Below are 23277 nucleotides of genomic sequence, written 5' to 3'. Positions count from 1 at the left end.
CCATTCTGAAGATTGATCTGACCAAAGCATATGACTGCGTCGACTGGGGTTTTCTCCGAATTCTGTTGGCAAAGATTGGTCTCAGAACGCAATGCATAAATTGGATTATGGCATGCGTTGAAAATGTCAAATACGCTGTTATTGTCAACGGTATTCCAACTAACTTTTTCAAAGCTGAAAGAGGCCTCCGGCAAGGTTGCCCATTATCGCCACTGTTATTCATTCTCGTGATGGACACTCTCAGCAATCAGATAAGGAAAGCGGTGTCGGATCAGAGGTGCAGGCCGGTAAGGATTTGCAAGGATATATCTTTATCACACAACTTATTTGTCGATGACGTGCTCATCTTTGCCATGTTGTGTAGAGCGTCCTGGGATTGTTTACATGAAATTCTCATTAAATTCCAATCGGCATCGGGTCTGGTGATAAATAAGGTTAAATCTATGTTGTATCATAATGATTCTGAAAATGACACTGTTTTATGGATTGCCGATTTATTTGGCATTCCACAGTCATCTATTAGGGGCGGATTCAAATATTTGGGTTTCTCTCTGAAGGCCAAAGGATATGGTACTCGGGATTGGTTCTGGCTAATTGACAGATTCTTCAAAAAAATCTCTGTTTGGGAAGCGAGATTTCTATCTCTTGCCGGAAGATTCATTCTGGTTCTGTCCGTTTTATCACAATTAACAGTCTATTGGTCCCATTTGTTTCATCTCCCGGCTTCCATTATCAAAAAGATGTGCTCCATCGCGGGTAACTTTTTATGGGGAGGAAAATCTTTCCAGTCAAAGATAAATCTGGTTAAAATGGAAATCATTTCGAGGCCGAAGAATATCGGAGGCTGGGGTCTTCTTAACATGAAATTTTTTGGAAAGGCTTTACTGTGCAAATCGCTTTATAGGGGCATTTTTGGGTCTGGTCCATGGAGCAAGATTATTCAAAATCGATATCTGAAAGGACGCAGCCTGGAGTTCTGGTATCGGAGATCTTCTTTTGGTATAAAAACGGGTTCTGCTATATGGAATAGCTTCAGGAAAATTCTACCTTTCTTCATTCAGAATCTTCGATGGAGGTTGTACTCGGGATCCTGCATTTACATTGGTATCGACCCGATTGTCAATGGTCTGGAGCTCATGATCCCAAGATGCCTTATACTCTTTCTCCAAACAAAAGGTATATTTACTTGGGAAAAGTTGATTAAACAATGGACATCCTCATCTCCTGTTTGGATTGGCGAGGAGGATTTATCGATCCCTCCACACTTGAGCACGATATGGGCCTCGGTGATCCAGAATTTAACAAGCAAAGGCATCCAGCGAATGGGCAACAAAGACAAATTGGTATGGTCTATTTCGAAATCAACTCAGCCGGTAAGGGTAAAGGACATTTACACTGCAATGATAGATGGCCTTCCTGATGACACAGCTTCAAAGTTTCCGATGCCACTGTGGAAAGTGACTTGCCCGCTCAAATGTATTCTTTTTTCATGGCTGGTTTTCTCCAACAGGAACCTCTCCTGGGAGGTTCTTCAAAAGAAGGGATGGAACGGGCCGGGTCGATGTTCCATGTGTCTCTCGGATCATGAGACCAATGTTCACATGTTTTTTCAATGTGCTCAGACATTGCAAATCTGGTATGAATTGTCTATATCCTTTTGTTTCCCTTACCGCGTTTTTGCTTCTGTACAGGAGGGCTACAGGTGGTGGAGTGAGCAATGCATATCTCTTCGTTCCATGTTTGTTTCGGTCATCTGGCTCATATGGAAGTGGAGAAATAAATGTATTTTTCAAGATCTCAGAATTCCACTTGCTTCTATCTTGCTGCGAATAACAGATTCATCTATCCCTCCTGATGTGTAGGGATCTCTTCTTCTTCTGTTTCTTGGATGTGGTCATTGGTGCCGCGCAGCCTTGAATGGATCTTTATGCTTATGGTGCTCTCGCTCTATCTGGAGCTTATGGTTTCAGATGGTCTTATTTTGGTTTTATTTTGCCTCTTTCTGGCTCGAGACTAATCTCTCCATCTATCTGTACATCTATAAATTCTGTACATTTCTCTCTTTCATGGTTTATTCTGTTTTGCCGTGGGTCTCCAGGCAATACGGAATTTTTGGTTCGTTGTATACAATGTCCATTATATTTCCTTAATATAATCTATATGGTTTTTTTCTTCTGAAAAAAAACTATCGGGAATGTTAAGACAATTCTATTCCGAAAATCTCCAACAACAATATAAATTACTATAAAAATCTCCAATCACTTATAATAATATATCATTTTGTAAAATTATCTCTCATAATTTTTTTTCCCATCATTCCAAATTAGAATTTATTTTCATTAAAAAAATTAATATTATATTCCAAATCATTCCAAATTAGAATTTATTTTCATTAAAAAAATTAATATTATAGTCACTCAAATCATGATCATCATGAAGATTGCTGCAATTATCATGTTGTAAATACATCTATACGAGGTATTTATAATATTTGTCACCTCGCAGAATAAACAATCATGACCATCCTTGAAGAATTGATAAAGTAGCTTCCACTTACTTTTGTTCGTACACGAATCCAAGATTATTGAAGTGTTTTCATTTGGGTGGTGTTTTCTATCTTTTCTTCAACTTAACGAATAAACCCATATGTAAAATGTTAAGCCACACTGCAAATCCGACGATTGCGCAATGCTTTTCTCACCGCGTCAATCAAATGCAACGGAAGGGGTCCTATACTACTAGCCTTAAACTACTCTTAATCAGCGGGATATGAATCCAAGTGTCATGCGAAGAATCTGAGACTCGATTAAGGAAAAACGTTGGCGAATTTGCAAACGATACATCAGGCTATTCCAGTTTTAAAGCCACTGGCCGATTAAGGACAAACGTTGGCGATTTTGCAAACGATATATGAGGCTATTCGAGTTCTAAAGCCACTGGCCGACTATTCTTGTTCACATTTTGAACATTAATTCAATTAGCAAAACTGTCCGCTCTTCTCTTTGACGGGAAGAAGAAATTGAAGCAGAAAGAAATGCAGTCGCACCTGAAAAACCCAGACCATCAAGAAAAATTACTCTTTCATACTGACATTAAACAACCCATCTCTACCATGTGTCTGGGTTTCCAACAACAATGGAAGCTAACGCACGACTCTCTTAACAGTGGCCTTAATCACTGCATCAATCGAATGCAGGAAAAATTTCAGATACCCAATAACTTGACGGGTCTTAAACTACCATTCACCAATTTGGGTTTCGAATCCAAGTGCGAGCATTCAAAAAGAGGTGGAGACTGGCACACTCAATTGAAGAAAACAAGGGAAACAATGGAAATGCATGTCGGGCGCACACTACAAGTAGGAACGGATAAGCTTGCAGAGGTTTTCGGATGGAAGTCTCAAAGAAAGACGATGTGGGCTTGTTCTTCTGTGTCTCACAATCTTCCAAAGAGCGATTTTGAAGCCCAGCACCTATTTGATTTGGCTATGAGTAGTAAAGAGATCTCCAAACGGTTGGACGGGATTCCAGTCTACACGGTTAGCAATTCGGCCAAAGAATTTGTTTTGGTTTCAGACATGCATAATCAGAAGTCCCTTGGGCTGTTTTGCTTTAGACAGCAGGATGCAGAGGCTCTTCTTTCCCAGGTGATTATATTGTTAGTTTGCTTCTCTTTGTTTCGACTGAAAAAATTCTCAAGCTGTCCAATGTGATATAGGCTAAAGGACTCTACTTTAATTTAGCTCTCAACATTATGTGAGCCGTTAGCACCCCTTTGCTTTTAGACCAGACCCATCTCTTCTTGGGTATTTAATCGTTGGTTGTGTAAATGGTTTGAATATAATTGCCTGTAGTGCTGCAGGTTATAGGTACAGAGCCAAAAATGGGGGGCCGAGCAAAAGTAATTGCAGTATCACTTAACAAGGTAAGGACACATTCAACCAAGTAGCAGGCAGGCCATGCGTTGCTTGTCTCTCTGTGATGAAGTCTCTTTTATTTAATTGCAATTACTTGAAGAAAGCATGTTACAAAAAGTAAGGACGGCAGATGGAGGATATATATATATATATCCTTCCGGTTTAGATTTCATTGAATGCTGAATCATACAAAATGGTCGCTAAGGCTATTATTATAAGTTTACTTTGAAAACTAAAACAAAGCCCGATGATGATTATGATTTTACTTTGAAAACTAAAACAAAGCCCGATGATGATTATGAAGGGAGTCATAGATTGAATCTAGGTGACTTTGTTTGTGCTCGTGTTTGAATTTGAGGACAATGAAATTTCAACAAACTTTGTGAGTCAAAAATGCTAGAACACACATGAAAATGCAAAGAGAAATAGATAATTGTGTGATGCATATTATTAATAAGATATACATATAAATACACATTTTCTCGATCCTCGGTTTCACATTTCAAGAGGTCTCTTGGACTTCTTATGACTGTTGGCATTCACTTGAAGCATTTCCCTTCCTTTCAAGTGAATAAGCCAAATTTACATAACATAAGAGGATTATGTTTCCAACATTCCCCTCTTAAAATGAAGGGGTGTATCTGAGTCCAAGAAGAGAGCTGAAATACATAGGTGTATAGCAGCCAGTGGCTGGATGTGCTTTCTGAATCTGGTGGGTTAAGGAAGATCACAAACCAAAAAAGGTAGCAAAAGCTGAAGTCTGCCCTCCAACTCTGGAACTTGGCTTGAAGCAGTTCCTAACACAATTCTGAATCTAGCTAGACGCTGAAAATATTTTGTGAAATGGAAGTGCTCCTTGATGATGGTAGCAGAAACCAAATTCTTTTACTAGTGGTAGTTTAACGCAGGGCTGCAGGGCAGCGCCCCTCCTGCACCAGCTCCTAGAGCACGCTCCCTGAACACTCCCATTCGGGAGTGTTTTTTGGGAGCGCACTCTCGTAGCCCGAAAAATGCTCCCTGGAGGTTCCGGGAGTGCTCAGGGAGCGTCGCTCCCGGAGTGTCCAAAATGCTCCCGGGAGTGTATTCCCTGGCGCTCCCCAACATTAAAAAAATGCTCCTGGCCCTTTAGCCTACATGTGGCCCAAATTGGGCTTTTTTGGTTTTTGGAGGGAAATGGAAGGGCCAAGGGGAATAAAAGGCCTCCTCCCCTCCCACTTAACATCATGTTATAAGTTTGTGAGAGAGATTGAGAGAGTTTGAGCCTTGAGGAGAAGATTTGAGAGGATTGAGAAGATAAAATTGTAGGAGCTTGCAAGGGAGATTGAAGGCTGCCATTTGTGAGAGCTTGGGAGATTGAAGGCTGTAATGTTCCCAATGGAAATTTCCTGGAGTCACCTCTGAATTTCTTGATTTTTAACAAGTTTGTTCAGTGAGGACATTTGTCAAACACATGGTATGCACACTGCTGTGATATTCCCTTCCAAAAAACTCTTAATTTTCTCAACAAATTTTTGAGTTTATGCTAAAGTTCTCACTGATGTCTTATCTCAAACAGTTTGTCTCATTATTGCTGTGGGTGTAAATAAGGATTGTTTTACTCAATGGTATTTGTGTCAGGCTTTAGAAACATTTCTCCTCCATTCATCAGTCTTGTAATATACTCTGGAATGCACGTACAAGAATGCTTAATTGTTGGTACAAGACAATGATATCACTGAAATATAATTGCATTTCTTCCTTACTAATCATCATCACAGGGACAATAATAACCAGTACTTTATTTTGTTTCCAGAATGCAAGTAGATATCAGCAAGACAAATATTAAATAGTAATGTTGTTCATAGATACATGGAAAGATAACATTGCAAAAAGGAACCTGAACGAATGCATAGATTCAGCTGGTGCATGGCAGTCTTTCCACGAACAATAACATGCCCAGAATTCGTTCTAAGCCCAGGACTACGTTCAGATTTAGTAGATTCGTTCTTCAGGAAATGTCTCCTTGTAGATATAAACTCAGTCCAGGATGACCCTATGGCTTGAGTTTTGGTCCCCTGAACAACAACAATGAATCACGTCCCACAAAAGCAATAGGTAACCCTAACTCGTGCTCCTTAAGGTGAATACACAGCCCCACACACGTGTGTGTTATTGCTCCTTAAATAACAGTGAAACTTGTCTCATGATGGCAGAGATTCATCCCAGAAATGAAGTGTCACGACCAACAACAATAGTAGGGAGGTTCGAACCCCTTCTCAGGAAATCACACCCAAGATTGTGGTAACTTGCCCAGGAATGACAGGGAAACTCGAGCTCTGTTTATACTTCATAAATCATCTCGTGATGTAGGAAGAGTAGACCTGCAAACATATTCATTTATGAAGACTCCTTCTGTTAATTTTAGATAACAATGGTATGTTCTATGCTTAGCACAATTTACTTCAATGTTCCTTTAGTAGCCCAATGACAATTTCCAATAATTTCCAGTAGCAATCACATTAACCATTAATCATATTGACAGTAAATGCAGATAAAACATAAAAACATATGCAGAAGACAAGCCAAGACAAGAGGACACCAGACTTGGCGGATGCCAGGAAAAACCCCAATGTGGGGAAAACCATTTGATCAAATCTTATTATTATTCAATAGTTCAGCAGAGAGAGAGAGTACAAAAGTCAAATAGACTACCCCAATACAGAGTCAAATCAGCCCTGTCAAATTCTGCAGTCAAACTTCAGCCCTAACGATAAAGTCAACGCTGGTCAAATCAGCAGAAAATCACCAGCAAACCACCTCCTTTGAAGCTCGGTCAAAGGCAGATTAATTCAGCTTCCATCCAGGGTCAAAGTCAACCTGAAACAGTCCCACAAATGCTGGTCAAACTCGGTCAAACAGCAGTCAGCCCTGCGGTCAATGCTGGTAAAACAGTCCCAAACACCTCGATTTCTGTGCCAATTAATGCGGCCTCAAGAGAGCAAATTCTGCCTCCAAAACATAGTAAAAATTCGATCAAATCAACAAGGGTCAATGCTGGTCAACAACCTGAAATTTTTGGTCCTGTTTCAGCCCAGAAAAACAGTCCTCCTAGCCACACGTGAGAGAGAGAAAGAGAAAATCACTTAGCTGTACGAACCAATCTGTTGAAGAGAGAGAAGAATTGTTGAGTGAATGGTCTCCAAATGAGGAGAGAGGTCTCTTCTATTTATACACTTTGATGTGGGTGAAGAGACACATCTATTGGGCTTCTTGAGCCTACATTAAGTTGAGGCCGACTTTAACAATTTGTACATGAGAGAGAATAAATTCAAAGTCACACTTCTACTTGTCCGAATGAAATGATATTTATATCAAATTTGGACCTCTCGAAAAGAGGAATTCAATGCAATAATCATCTCCATCATATGAGCTGTCCCAAGGTGGAATTTGGCCCTAGTTGCCAATTTTAACACTCCCTCTCAACTAGGGAGAATTCCACCTACCAATCCATATGTCATCATCATGTTATCATGTACCATCTTTGTCATCACTGCTTTGCTCTGTTGAACCATGAAGTAATAATGAAGAAGAAGTGATTGAGAGTGAGTCAAAAGACCTTACCACTCTCTACTGACAAAAGTCAGTCTTAGATCCTAGATCAAGTTGTTGAACACCATGCATCCTAGTCATAGGGAGTACGACGCTACACAATGCGTCCATCGGTAGTGCTATGGTCCTTAACCACTTTTCTCAACTCATTGGCCAGATGAGAGGTACTTTCCATGGGTAGGATGTATGCTGGGGCATTGACAGGAGAAGGTGAACCACTCATCCTATGCATATGTCAATCGTAGAGGAAGGTGAACCACTCACCCTACAAACATATCAATCATCACAGGCTATCATAGGGGAAGGTGAATCACTCACTTTGTACATAGCGCACCTCTAGGGGAAGGTGAACCACTCACCCTATGGTCACTCATAGCTCCAAGAAGTACCCCAAGTCCCCCAGGAGCTCTTAGAGCTCAATGTCCAACTCATGCAAGATCCTCATAGGAGGGTCTTTCCACGACTCCAAGTCTCTCTCGGAAGGTTAAGAATTTGACCTTCCCTAAGGGCTTCGTGAGAATGCCTGTGTAGTATACCTAGGGGGGATAATATGGGGTACAAAGGGAGGTACCCAAGGGAATAATGTAATAATGGAATGAGTCATAGTAATAAATAAGGTGGTTAACCCGTATCATGCAAGGGACCACAAGTAGTTAGCAATAATGTAATAAGCCCATGGTATTAGATAGATGGTATTGAGGGAACCATGGTAATGACCCATGGTATTGTATGTATGAGGCCTATATAGAGGCTAGAGACTCCACATTGAGAGATGTCAAGGATTATTGTATGAACAGGCATATGGCTTGTGGAGTGTTCTCCTTCCTTAAGGAGTGAATGTATGGTGTTGCTCTACCTTAAGGGTTTGATCAATAAATAAGCAATTCTATCTATATTCAAATCTTGTTATTTCTGGTGTTATCTACAATTATTGGGTATATTGGTATCATTTCATATATTTATAGGTCAGATCTATAACAAGTGGTATCGGAGCACTTTCTTGGGCAAAAGTGGAGATTTTTTAAAATTATTATTATTATTATTATTTTTTTTGTTGTTGTTTGTGCAGGAACTTTTTGGGGAGGTGAGTTTGCAGATCAGATCTGTACGTTTTGGGGGCTGGATTCTTTGTGAAAAATACCCAAGTTCAAAAAAAAATCGGCCAAATCGGAGTCCGGATGAAGGAGATATCGCTGATCTAAAAATCAGTGGTGTTGCAGACATTTTTCGGGGCGACGAATTTGCAGATCAGATCTGTATGATTTGGGGCAAAATCTAATTGTAGATCTGGGTTGTTGATGAAAAAATACTCCATTTGAAAAAAAAATCAGTTGAATCGGAGTCCGGATGAAGGAGATCTTGCTGATTTAAAAATCAGTGCTATTGCAGACATTTTTTGGGGCAGCGAGTTTGCGGCGCAGATCTGTATGTTCTGGTGCAAAATCTGCAGAATCTGATTGCAGAATAAATTTGTGAAAAAATACCCAATTTCAAAAAAAAATCAGTGGAATCAGAGTCCGGATGAGGGAGATATTGCTGATTTAAAATCAACTATTTTTTCAGCAATTTTTTGTGATAGCAAGACAGTTGCAGCGCGAATCGGAAATTTCAGTGCCTAGATCGGAATTTATATCACATGGGAAGATGCAGAATGGTTGTTCCATTTCCGAAAATAGCTCATAAGAGGGATTCTGAGTATTATTCACTGAATTGTGGCCATTTCAAATTTTCGCCAAGTAAGCGATTTGTTTTCAAAAACCCTCTTCATGGCTTATAACAGTAAGTTTTTTACAGGAAAAAATAATGGGTCTTCTATTGAAAATTTTATAGCACATCTTAAGTTTGACTTCCCAGGGTGTTGGAAGGACAAAACAGGGTATTATTTGAAAGATGAGGCTGCTATATGGTGGAAATCACTTGATAGTGAGATTCTGAAGTTATGTCGTGCTGACGAAATTGAAGAACTAATTTTGGACAAATGGTCTCATACTAGAAAGGAGGAAACCAAAAAACCTAGCAAAGATTTTATTTTTGCAAGAAAGAAGGAAACCAAGAAACCTAAAGGGTTATTTTTTGCTGGTATCTCCTTATTGCAGGTTCATGGATTGATTCAGAAGGAGAAGATGATTGTGTCTATAAATCCTAGCTGCAAGCATAATTTTATCAATGTTAATTTGGCCAAAAAATTGCAAGTTCCAGCCAAACACATTGAAAACACACAGGTTGATGATGATGATCTTCAAGTTTATAAGTATTTGAAGCTGTCTATGGATAAGTATGTGTTGTATGGTGATTTTTATACCTCAGATATGGATAACATGGATGTTGTTTTGGGATATCTTTGGATGGAATCCGTGGATACTATCAATATTAATGTGTAGAAGAAATTCTTGAAGCTCTGGTATAAAAAGAAGAAAATTACATCGCAGGATATTTCCATTAAAGCCACAAATAGAGACTAAAGAGGTAGTAGCACAAAGCTCTAATGAAACTTACACATCAGATGATGAGCCTTTGATGATCGACAATCAAACACAAACAGAGGCTGAAGCAGAAAATGTTACAGGTGCTGATACATCAGATGAGGGCTCAGTGGTTGAAGTAATATTGGAAGATAAGACACCACAGCAGGCACCACAACATGCACCAGATAACAGTTAGGCTCCAGTAAGGGGTGAATTAAAGAAAAAGACACCATGGGTTAAAACTTCAACATATCATCACCCACATCACCCCGCAAGAAAACAACCAACAAGATGGCAACGAATTAGCCACAAGGACAACAACCCCCGCATGACAGATAGAGAGGAGCGAAGATCCACCTACTACACATCAACACAGAAGAGCTGTCAAGGTCAACTTCCATCTCAAGCGAGTGAGGCACCAGCGAGATCGAGGGTTCACCTTTCTCTTGGATGGCTAGATGCATGCGCATGGTACCAGTGGACTACTCTTTTGAGTAAATCTTATTATTTGTGTTCTTCCCATGTTTTGGGGATGAAACATGTTAAGGGGGGTGGAATGTAGTATACCTAGGGGGGATAATATGGGGTACAAAAGGAGGTACCCAAGGGAATAATGTAATAATGGAATGGGCCATAGTAATAAATAAGGTGGTTAACCCGTATCATGTAAGGGACCACAAGTAGTTAGCAATAATGTAATAAGCCCATGGTATTAGATAGATGGTATTGAGGGAACCATGGTAATGACCCATGGTATTGTATGTATGAGGCCTATATAGAAGCTAGAGACTCCACATTGAGAGATGTCAAGGATTATTGTATGAACAGGCATATGGCTTGTGGAGTGTTCTCCTTCCTTAAGGAGTGAATGTATGGTGTTGCCCTACCTTAAGGGTTTGATCAATAAAGTGAATCATTTCTATCTATATTCATATCTTGTTATTTATTGGGTTTATTTGTATTCTCATATATTTTTGGGTTAGATCTATAACAGCCTGTGACCTGCTCATCCGTCCTGATGTGTTGGAGCCTTATTGCTCCCCGTTTTACCATATCCCAGATAAAGTGGTACTTGATATCAATGTGCTTGGAGCGGTCGTGGAACACGGGATTCTCTGAAAGGTGAATCCCATTCTGGTTGTCGCAGGAGATCACGGTGGTATCCAACACGTGCTCAAATAACTCACCGAAGAGCTTTCTCAACCAAACAACTTCGCAAAAGGCCATACTCGTGGCAATGTATTCGGCCTTGGTGGTGCTTAAAGCAACCGATTTCTGCTTCTTTCTCATCCAAGATATTGAAGCAGACCCCAAAGAGAAGCAACACCTAGATGTGCTTTTATGATCCACCACTGTTAAGTTTATGTATGTTCTATGCTTAGAGCAATTTATTTCAATTTTCACAGTTAGCTCAAGATCTTTTCCAGATTAGTAGTCAAATCAGCATTAAAATAAACCGCAGATAGAATATAAACATAAATCGCAGAAGACAAGCCAAGACAAGAGGACACAAGATGTGGCGCTAGCCAGGGACAAACCCCAATGTGGGGAAATCCTTGATCAATTCTTCTTATATGTTCTTCAATAGTTCAGCAGAGAGAGAGAGATAGTACATTACAAAAGAAGTCAACACTTTGACTTATCTAGAGAAGAGCATAGATCATCTCTAAGAAGATGATATATGAAATCAGTTGATGACATGCTGCTTCAACTGATTCTCCAAGGTGACTCCTTCACCTGTCATCATGCTGCACCTCATCGTGCTGCATCTCGTCATCATGCTGCACCTCATCTTGCTGCACCATGCTGTACCCATCATCACAATGCTGCATCTTATCATGCTTCATCAATCATGACAGTATCCATCACTGTACTGCATCATGTACCCTCATGTGCCATTGTTGCACCTTGTTTTGCCACCATGTGCTTGCTGCACCTTGCTTACCATACTGCTGTCCCAATTGCTATTGCAGCACCATGTCTTGCTGCTGTCCCAATTGCTATTGCAACACTATGTCTTGCTGCTGTCCCAATGCTTACTGCTGTCCATGTGCCTTTGCTGCCATGTCACAGCTGTCCCATGTATCTATACAACACTATGTACCTTGCTGTCCCATATATTTTGACAACACTATATACCTTACTGTCCCATATATCTTGACAGCACTATGTACCTTGCTGTCCCATAAATCTTGACAGCACTATATACCTTGCTGTCCCATATATTAGCACTGCTGTACTAGTTGCCTTGCTGTCCCATGCATCTAACTATCAGTCCACAAACAACCGTCAATTCGCTGCATGCTACTCCTGATTTCTGCCTAGGGTTCGACGCATTTACTTGACTGGTTAGGGCACACCAACAAGCCTAACATATAGGGAGAATACACTTGTTTGCCTCACTGTCCTTAGAGATGACTGTGGCCTAGTTAGGAGGTCCTTTCTCTCCCAACCGCTGCTGTAATAGTCCCTTACTACATCCCTATAAACAGAGATATACACCCCAATATCATGCATAAAACAATCATGAAACTCACTACTAGTCTGCGGCCTGATTTGCATGGTAACACTGCTCCAATGTGTCACCTCAAGCCATCCTTCTTGCCTCATGCAATGACTAAGAGCTACATCTCTTCTTCTCTAAAATCCGCACTCAAAACAGTCCACAAACTCGGACCTGCCTCAGCCTTCCTTGCTCCAAATTCACACTATATTTCAAACCTTAGGATTGCATTAGGGCATCCAGCGTTAGGGCTGCTTTAGGTCTGCATTAGGGCAGCCTTCTATCTGCGTCTAGGGCAGCCTTCCATGTGTGTCTAGGTCAGCCTTCCATTTGCGTCTAGGGCAACCTTCCATCTGCATTTAGGGTAGCCTTCCATGTGTGTCTAGGGCAGCCTTCCATCTGCGTCTAGGGTAGCCTTCCATGTGTGTCTAGGGCAACCTCTCTTCCTCCAACGTCTAGGGCTTCCACTCCTAGATTTCTCTTCCACTAAAACCCAAGACAAGTGGAGAGAAATCAAGATAAAAGGGTATGTGAAATGACTCTCAAGTCATCTCCTTTTATACTAAAACGTTGAGCACATGTGGGGTTTATTTTATCGCTGGTCGACCTTGACGAATTGTCTTATAACACAAATAAATTCATAACTCCATGAATACTCATCGGAATTGGATGATCTTTAGATCAATCCTACACCTCTCGATGAGAGGGATCCAAGAAAAATATCAGCTGCCATAAATAGGATGACCCACATGGAGTTTGGCCCTAGTTGCCAATTTTAACACTCCCTCTCAACTAGGGAGAACTCCATCCGCTGATCCATATGTTCGATTGTACTATCTCTGCCATCAGTTCTGTTAGCGCTTGAGATTTCACCCTAGGCTGAAAAAGGTAAACCTTCAAGGCAACATCAAACCATTTCACCTCGTAGCTAGCCCTACGGGGTATGAGAAGGCTCTCTCGGGTCAGATTCGGTAGATCTTTCAATAGGATTAGGCTGACCAATTAATAATAAAGATTTTAGGCTAGTAAATTGATATAGGAAGGTTTGCTTGGGGTTTTTAATTAAATGACGAGGCTTTTCTGGGCTGCATGGGCAAAATCACAGTTTGAACAGAGAAATATAATGACTACGCAGATTATCAACTGAGGCAAGGTAGGCAAGCAATTTAACACCAAATCTAGATTTTAAATGGGATGGCAAGACTGGTGAGGAGCTAAGGAGGGCAAATAATACTTTGAATCCTCCTTAAACAGGAGAAAACATTGAATATGAGCAAATTTATAGGAGGAGCATACAATACTATGAATTCCTACCTAAACACTTCATTTGCTCAATTAGATATGATCATGAGGTGAATGAAACATAACAGTTTACATATGAGACAAAGGGAAAACTTATGCTAAATCAACATACCACATGAATCTCAACAAACAGAGCTGTGAAATTCCATTAAATTCTCTGCCAAAAACTGTACAATGAAAGCTCTGTTCCAGCACTCAGCACTCAGAAAAAATCTCTCCCCTTTACTCTCACTCTTTTTACAATATATTAAATATAACTCAGAAAAAACCAATCGATGAAAGATGGGGGGCGGTTTCACTTGAAATCTTAAAAATAGGAAAAAGTCTGCTTAAGGAACAGCGTTACAATTTGTTTGTTGATAACCAATGAATAGGCAAAACCTGTAGCTGAATCTTCTGATCGGCAACTGAAGACCCAAAATAGACCAACCAATTCGTTTTCTATGCTGGGATAGTTATATGTATTTCAATTTGGCTTTTGACTTTACGCTGCATTTGAATGAGAACTAAAACAACAGTAGCGTAATATTTCTCCAAAAACTTTTCCCTACAGGTCAATAAAAATAATGAGCTGTTCAACCATAATTGCCAGAATAAAGAGAATCACCATTTTTCCTAAAACAGAACGTCGTTTCCCTTGAATTCCTCTGATGGCCGACACATGGAGCGCAAATCCAGTTGAAACATTAATTAAAATCTGGGGAAATAGGAGTCGAATCCTATTCTGTTGTTCTGGCACCGTTTGAATAGCGGTCACTGTTGTAAAAGAAAACAAATCAACCCAAAAACTGCTGCGCTGTCTCACCTGAATTACATAAATAGAACATGTAATACTTTCCCCTCGAAAATCTTTAACCAAAAAGCCTAACAATTGGAGCGCAGACTCTTATGCATCTGGTAACAGGTGTCTTTGAAGTGAAAAGCAGGTGTCAAAGACGTGCGCCATATTTTTCCTTAGTTGAAACGAACACCTTAAATATTGCAACAACTGCCACGTGATGCCTGAGTTTCGTGTAAGCACCTTAATCACCAAAGAGATGGCATTTTCATTAACGTGGTGTATGTTCGATTTCTGGTCCCCAATACTGCTCTGTGGTTGCATTAGTTTTTCTGAGTTGCTACCAATTGACATGAGTTTAAAACCTGTTCTGTTATTGGTAACAAGCGAACTCAAACTAAAGAATTATTTGACTTTTGTAACTGAGAGACAACTTATGCTCCAACTATATTTGCAAACATGTAGCAGACTCCTTATGGTTCTCCGTAAGGCCCACATATAGCATTTTATCCAATCTCCTCTTTGCCACTTGCAATACATACTTCCCAAGAGACGAGTACTTCACCACACACTGGCGGATTTCTTGAGCTTCTTCTATATAGGAGTTATTAGTCAATCCCGCTACCTGAAATGTGGCTCCTTTGTGTACAGTTTCATGAGCCAAAGGATGATGAATAAACTCACGCAATGGCATTAGCATAACTTCCATGTCATAGGAATTTTCAGTTTCTTTCTCTATTGCCATCCTTTCTATCTGCCTTGCATCGTGCTTTTTTTCAATTACATTTGTTCCTGGAGCAAGCAGCTGATGGAAATTTGTTTCTGTATAATTTCAAAACACTGCCCTTACTACCAAAATTTTTGGGAGACCATAAAGGTGCCAAGGCGAAGGAATAATTTCCGAGGAACCTTCCTTGCAGAATTTTGTCGATGTTGCATGTGCGCCAATGTCAAGATAAGATGACTCAAGTAGTCCCAATACAGTTGAAGAAATTTGATGCCAACATAAAGACATAATGGATGGATAATTGTGTATTGCTGCTCTAAGGGCCTGCAAAGCTTCGAAACGAATGACTGGATGTGCCACTGGTTCCGTAAATGAAAACAACATAGAAAGTAGTGTCTGATTGTCATCTGTCCCTGATGATAACTCCGCTGCAAGCATAGCTGCTACTTGTGGAGACGGTAGAGTTGTGTTCAACGTTGCTCCCAGGCAGCTAACTGAAGCAGCCACTAAGTTGCTCTGGTCCAGCAAAGATGTAAAAAGTTCCTTTGCTTTCTTTCCTACTGAAGATATAACATTAGGAAGAAGTTCCTGAGGCAACCGATTGAACGGAGTAGCAGATATCAAAAGTGAGAGAGCCTTTCAACCCATAAGTAAAATACATCCCTAACGCTGCCACAAAATCTGGCACATGCTCTTGAAAGATCCACGAGCAAATTCGAAGAATTGGCGTAGTTTGGGTGAGTTTTGGTTAACACAGGACGAGTGGTCGCGCACCGTTGGAGTGGTCGCGCACCGTTGGAGTGGTCGCGCGCGTGTATTTTTGCAAAGGAAATGAGCGCTGGAGTGGTCGCGCCCCACCCAGGTGGTCGCGCACCCTTGTGGAGTGGTCGCGCACCCTCCAAAAGACTGAAACTGCTGCAAATTTGCTAAAATCGCCTTTCAATCTCTCTTACTTGTATTCTCTTGCCTTTAAATGCATTATGATGACCTCCAAGGAGGGAATTTACCTTTATAAGCTCATATTTAAACAAATTTAACTCAAAAACCCACTTTATAATGTCTTGACTTTTGCATTTCTCTTTAACACTGTTTTAGAGTCTTTTTGTCCTGAAATGAGCCTTTTGATGCGTTTGACTTCGTTCTTTTTGCAGGTTGACCATCTGATGGACTGTGGCGAAGGAACCAGGGTTGTTGCCGGCACTTTTGCAAACTTTTGAAAATTTCTTTATTTTTACAAATTTGACATGACCTTGGACTTAAAAACAGGGTTTTTAAATCCAAGGCATAAAATGAGCTGTAGCTGATGAAAATAATAATGAAACATATGTACATACCTCCTTCTGGCTTGCTGGACACTCACTGACCTTGAACTCATGACCTTGTAGTGATTTTGACTCAAAACCCTAGACCTAAGACCTGGGACCTCAAGGCAAAAATAAAAACAAGTATGACTCAATTACATTGAAGTATGACCTGATCCAGCAAAGCCAAGAAGGGAACAAAGACTAGCCCTCCATTCAGTTTTATGGCATGCCTAGCGGGATGCAAAACTGACACTAATGAGACACCTACTTATGCATATGCAAAGAGCTTTTGATCACCGATGGAGGGCTCAAGACCGACACTAACAAGTTCCTTGCATTGCTCTACTCTGCTATGCTCTGCTGAAGCATGAAGAAGAAGAATTGATCGAGAATGTCTCATACCATTCTCTACTGACCCGAAGTCAGTTCCATATGAAGAGAGTGTGTCATATCACTCTTACTGATCCGAAGTCAATTTTGTTGATCCTAGATCAATATTACAAGAGAGTGTCTCAAACCACTCATACTGATCTCAGATCAGTTTTATTGATCCCAGATCAATGGAGGTCATCCTAGCATAGGGAGTATGGTAGGTACAACGATGCGTCCATCGATAGTACTACTATGGTCCCTAACCCCATTTCCCTGCTCATTGATAAGATGAGAGGTACTTCCCATGAGTCCCAGATTGCATGGGTAGGATGCCTCAACAAGAGAACTAATCATCTTGTCCACAGGAGAACGAATCATCCTGCCCCACAGTCGCCATGGGAGAACTAATCATCCCGACCCACAGGAGAACTAATCATCCTGTTTCACAGTTGCCACAGGAGAACTAATCATCCCGACCCATAGGAGAACTAATCATCCTGTTCCATAGTTGCCACGAGAGAACTAATCATCCTGGCCCACAGGAGAACTAATCATCCTGTTCCACAGTCGCCACGGGGTATCACAGGGGAAGGTTGAACTTGTCATCCTATACATAGCGCACCACTAGGGGAGGGTGAGTCGCCCTGTGGTAGTATGTTGCTCTAGTAAGTACCCCAAGCCCACCTAGAGCTCCCAGAGCTCAATGCATGCAACATGCAGGACCCTTATAAGAAGGTTTCTCAACGACTCCAAGTCGTTCGGGAAAGTCATAGATTTGACCTTTCCCCGGGGCTTTGACAAAATGTCTGCGACCTGTACATCAGTCTCAATGCGATGGAGCCTCCTTGCTCATCGACTTACCATATCCCAGATAAGGCAGTGTCTGATGTCTATCTGCTGGAGCAATCATCGAATACGTGATTCCTCAAAAATCGAATCCCCCCTCTGGTTGTTACAGAGAATCACAGTGGTATTCATCATGTGTACAAATAGCTCACTTAAGAGCTTCCGCAACTAGGGAACTTCACACGAGATCATACTTGTAGCTATGTATTCGGTCTCGGTGGTGCTTATAGCAACCGACTTTTTCTTCCTGCTTATCCGTGATATCGAAGCGGAATCCAAAGAGAACCAACATTGAGAAGTGCTCTAGTGATCCTCCACACTGCCTGCTTAGTCAGCGTTCGAATAATCATGCAGTTTCATATTTCCGGCAGTGTATCTTAATCCATGAGAGATTGTGCCCCGAAGATATCTCAGAAGATTCTTGGTACCAATCCAGTGAGGCTCAACCAAATATGAGCTCACCATTCTAATTGCAAAACATATATCCAGACGGAAGTTCACCAAGAACATTAATGCAAATGAGTTTATGAAACTCAGAGGCATTTCCCAAATCTGGTCCGTCATCACCACCATATAACTTCTGAAAGTTAAGATCCTCGAGGTAGTCACTGGCTTGCAGTTACCATTCCACATCCGGAATCCAACTCCCTCTTACTTCTGCAAGTGAGAGGGCCTGCACTTGTCAGAAATAGGTCGTCCTTAGAAGATGCCGGTATGAGAGGTATCATCCACAACCTTCGAGCAATGGTTTGGATCAGTTTCACTCCTAGTGAATCTCAACTTCATCAAACAACTATCAATCCTCTCATACTATGCTTGAGGTGTTTGGCTTCAAGCCATAGAGGGCTTTCTTCCACTTGTATACATGATCTCAAACTCCTCGGGTTGTTCCAAACCTGTGGATCTGCTATATGAGGGGAATGGTCCCCCTGTGAGATTTCCTTCGGTACATCTCAGACATGTACCTTCATGCTCCTTTTGAATTCAGGCATCCCTGTCGTCATCTTTCCATCGATGAATGCCACCCTGAAACCTTTGACTTCCATTGCCGAAATGGACACCAGGTTCTTCTTGCGATCAAGTACATAAAAGAGATTCTGTAAATGAATCGAGTTACCCTCATTCAATTGAGGAGTAACATCCTACACCCTTTTTGGAATAGGTGGCATCGGCTCCAAGTATAATCCCACGATTGTTTCCATCTCTACCAGAAGAGCACCCTTCTATCCGATGAGGTGCCTTGAAGCACTACAATCAATAAGCCAGATTCCCAAAGAATCTGAAGGAGAGGGCCAATACAAGATAACGCTTCTTTATCTTATCAGAAACAACATTTGATTCTTCATACCTGGGGTTCCTTGCTTTCATTGAAGAGTTGGTTGTATCCTTGATGACCTGCATTACCTGTCATTCCTCTGATCATTGAAGATGTCCCTGGAATGATTGTTATCATCATCAAGTGATGTGTCCCTGCCAGTTGGACACTCCTTCGCATAATGGCCAAACTGCCTTTCCTTCCATCCTTAGATCCGAACTTCCCATAGAAGTGATCTTTAGGTAGGTCATCAGAAGCTTCCGTTGCGCCACTCTGATAATATTCTCTGCTCTGACTTCACCCTCGGTGAATTTGAAGAGGGATGAGGAACCCATTGATCCTTTTGTCCTTTCCCAACTGTCTTCAGTGATTGCTCTTTCACTCTTGCTTGGGATTTGTCTTCACCTCAGCTCTGATACCATGTTAAGTTTAGGTATGTTCTATGCTTAGAGCAATTTATTTCAATTTTCACAGTTAGCTCAATATCTTTTCCAGATTAGCAATCACATCAGCATTAAAATAAACTGCAGATAGAACATAAACATTAATCGCAGAAGACAAGCCAAGACAAGAGGACACAAGATGTGGTGCTAGCCAGGGACAAACCCCAATGTGGGGAAACCCTTGATCAATTCTTCTTATATGTTCTTCAATAGTTCAGCAGAGAGAGAGAGATAGTACATTACGACAAAAGTCAACACTTTGACTTATCTAGAGAAGAGCATAGATCATCTCTAAGATGATACATGAAATCAGTTGAAAACATGCTGCTTCAACTGATTCTCCAAGGTGACTCCTTCACCTATCATCGTGTTGCATCTCGTCATCATGCTGCACCTCATTGTGCTACACCATGCTGCACCCATCATCACAATGTTGCATCTTATCATGCTTCATCAATCATGACAGTACCCATCACTGTACTGCATCATGTACCCTCATGTGCCATTGCTGCACCTTGTTTTGCCACCATGTGCTTGCTGCATCTTGCTTACCATACTACTGTCCCAATTGCTATTGCAGCGCCATGTCTTGCTGTTGTCCCAATTGCTATTGCAACACTATGTCTTGCTGCTGTCCCAATGCTTACTGCTGTCCATGTGCCTTTGTTGCCATGTCACACTTGTCCCATGTATCTATACAACACTGTGTACCTTTCTGTCCCATATATCTTGACAACACTATATACCTTGCTGTCCCATATATCTTGACAGCACTATGTACCTTGCTGTCTCATATATCTTGACAACACTATGTACCTTGCTGTCCCATATATTAGCACTATTGTACTAGTTGCCTTGTTGTCCCATGCATCTAACTATCAGTCCACAAACAACCCTCAATTTGCTGCATGCTACTGCTGATTTCTGCCTAGGGTTCGGTGCATTTACTTGACTGGTTAGGGCACACCAACAAGCCTAACATATAGGGAGAATACCCCTGTTTGCGTCACTGTCCTTAGAGATGACTGCGGCCTAGTTAGGAGGTCCTTTCTCTCCCAACAACTGTTGTAATAGTCCCTTACTGCGTCCCTATAAACAGAGATATACACCCCAATATCATGCATAAAACAATCATGAAACTCATACTAGTCTGCGGCCTGATTTGCATGGTAACACTGCTCCAATGTGTCACCTCAAGCCATCCTTCTTGCCTCATGCAATGACTAAGAGTTGCAGCTCTTCTTCTCTAAAATCCGCACTCAAAATAGTCCACAAACTCGGACCTGCCTCAGCCTTCCTTGCTCCAAATTCGCACTATATTTCATACCTTAGGATTGCATTAGGGAATCCAACGTTAGGGCTGCGTTAGGGCAACCTTCTATTTGCGTCTAGGGTAGCCTTCTAGCTGTGTCTAGGGCAACCTTCCATGTGTGTCTAGGGCAACCTTCCATCTTCGTTTAGGGCAGCCTTCCATCTGCGTCTAGGGCAGCCTTCCATGTGTGTCTAGGGCAACCTCTCTTCCTCCAACGTCTAGGGCTTCCACTCCTAGATTTCTCTTCCACTAAAACCCAAGACATGTGGAGAGAAATCAAGATAAAAGTGTGTGAAATGACTCTCAAGTCATCTCCTTTTATACTAAAACGTTGAGCACATGTGGGGTTTATTTTATTGCTGGCCGACCTTGACGAATTGTGTTATAACACAAATAAATTCATAACTCCATGAATACTTATCGGAATCGGATGATCTTTAGATCAATCCTACACCTCTCGATGAGAGGGATCTGAGAAAAATATCAGCTGCCATAAATAAGATGACCCACATGGAGTTTGGCCCTAGTTGCCAATTTTAACAACCACACTGTCAGCCCAGTGAGCATCAGTATATCCATGTAGCCTCAAATTCCTGACAGTGTATCTCAGTCCATAATGAATTGTGCCCTGGTGATCTGAATTGGATCCTCAGACAATTCCATGATTGTTAAGAAAGAACGACAGACTTCAAAAAATCTTATAGCTATCAGAAATAACCTCTGAATAATGGTAATTTGCAGCCAGCACAAAACAACGAGGACCTTCGGTCAAAACGCGCTGACTGTTGGCCCATGGAGACTGCGCATGGTGCAAAAATGGCAATTGGGAAGCTTAGACCCAGAAATGGAGGCTGTTTCTGACTGGTCAAAACCCCTCGAGAAGGAAAGGTCTCGAGCGCTCGGTCACAAGGGAAAACAAAAAACCGTGGGAAAGCACTAAAACTGACAAGGTGGGTCCCACGCTCAAAACCGGCGGAATATCGGAGGCATTTCGGGCGGTAAGCGGGTTTGGCCAAGGACCCAGCGATTCCATACACCGAGTGACACGTGTCCGGCGGGGAGAGAGAGAAACTGCTTACATCGCAGATTAACGGTCGAGCAACTCAACTGTGCGATAGGAGCGAAGACTGTACGATCTGGGGGCTCCAGATCAAAGACGGAGGTTCAATCCGATGGATGACGGGATCCGAGGGAGAAATAAACTACGACGCATAAGATTTGAAGTCCGATTTGATCGATGAAGTGACAGAAGGATCTGTTTCGCAGGCATTTGGGAAATAACGGAAAAAACGACCGTTCAGGAAGAACTGACACTCAGTTCCCAAGGAGACAGGTGGCCACCTCTCTACGAAGCGTTATGCAGCAATGATGATGCAGGGCAGAGGAGTTCTAGAGGACAGATGTAGCAGACAGAGGCAGGCGATCCAGAGAGCTGGGAAGCCGAAACGAACAATCGAAGGAACGAACTGGCTTTAAAGCCATGAGCTGACAGAGATAGGAGACAGTGAGGCAGAGAAGTAGTGAAGAAGCCGAAGGCCGAGAGACACAGAAAGAGAGGCAAAATTGCAGAGGACAGAGAAGCCGAGCTGACCATCAGAGTAAGGGCAGCATCGAGCAAACAGAGACCAATTGAGGTCGAAATTCGGTAAGGGGAGTCTGTGAACTCTAAGGACTTGGGAATTCCAAGTGCCATCCTACTGATCATCCTCTGTCAAGTGAGACTCAGATTGAGCTCCTTATTGTAAGACTCTGCTTTAAAAGCATAATGAAAAGGCCACCATTGAAGGCTGGACCAGGAGATGTAGCCCAGGGGGATTGGGTGAACTCCTTATTAAATTTTGTTGTGTTTATGTTTTGCTTATTGTGATCTCTTATTGTTTCAAGTGTTTGTGTATTTCGCAATCTTATCGATCCGTTGCACAAGATAACATAGACACACGCACCAGCACGTGAGTCTGTAATACCTTCATTAATTCCCTGAGGTCACCTAGGGGTGATTTAAGATCAAGTGGTATCAAAGCTCTAGATTGTTAAGGTTAGACAAGCTTGTGCTGGATTTAGCTGTTGAATGCTAACTAGATCAAAGCTCAAATTAGGAGAGGGAGAGTTGGTCGAAACTAATCCTGAAATTGGAAGAGTCTATCCTCAGAAGACAATGTCGGAGGAAGGTTCTGTGGGCCCAGACCCACAATTTATAGATAGTTTCCTGGCCATGAGGTCCATGGTAGAGGAAATGTATAAGGACTTTAGAAAACACAAAGATGAGGAATCATCAGGCTCCAAACAAGATAAGGGGGAAGAAGAATCTTTCCTCCATGACCACTCCAAAGGCAAAGGGAAAGAAGAAAGCCTTCTCATACCTCCTAATAGCCCTGAACATAAAAAGAAAGCATATTTGATTAAACT

The 23277-nt window shown here is 41.6% G+C and overlaps 1 protein-coding gene across 3 annotated transcripts in view; it reads left to right on the top strand.

The window, feature by feature from the left end:
• The first annotated feature begins 2613 nt into the window (after positions 1 to 2613).
• Positions 2614 to 23277, top strand: part of LOC149263420 (protein TIC 22, chloroplastic-like) — a 394728-nt gene continuing 374064 nt past the window's right edge. The window contains exons 1-2 of one of the 3 annotated variants that reach the window (XM_089426263.1): positions 2614 to 3646; positions 3862 to 3924. In XM_089426263.1, the coding sequence (XP_089282389.1) occupies positions 3035 to 3646; positions 3862 to 3924 (675 nt within the window). In that variant the 5' untranslated portion in view covers positions 2614 to 3034. The remainder of the gene's footprint in view (positions 3647 to 3861; positions 3925 to 23277) is intronic. The other 2 variants (XM_089426262.1, XM_089426260.1) reach the window with 2 other exon arrangements.

This window comes from Pinus tabuliformis, chromosome 6, assembly GCF_031772625.1.
Source record: "Pinus tabuliformis cultivar Carrire ecotype Pingquan chromosome 6, CPIR1, whole genome shotgun sequence".
NCBI lineage: Eukaryota > Viridiplantae > Streptophyta > Pinopsida > Pinales > Pinaceae > Pinus > Pinus tabuliformis.
The sequence above is the reverse complement of the archived record's forward strand: the minus strand, read 5'-3'. Positions and strand labels throughout refer to the sequence as shown.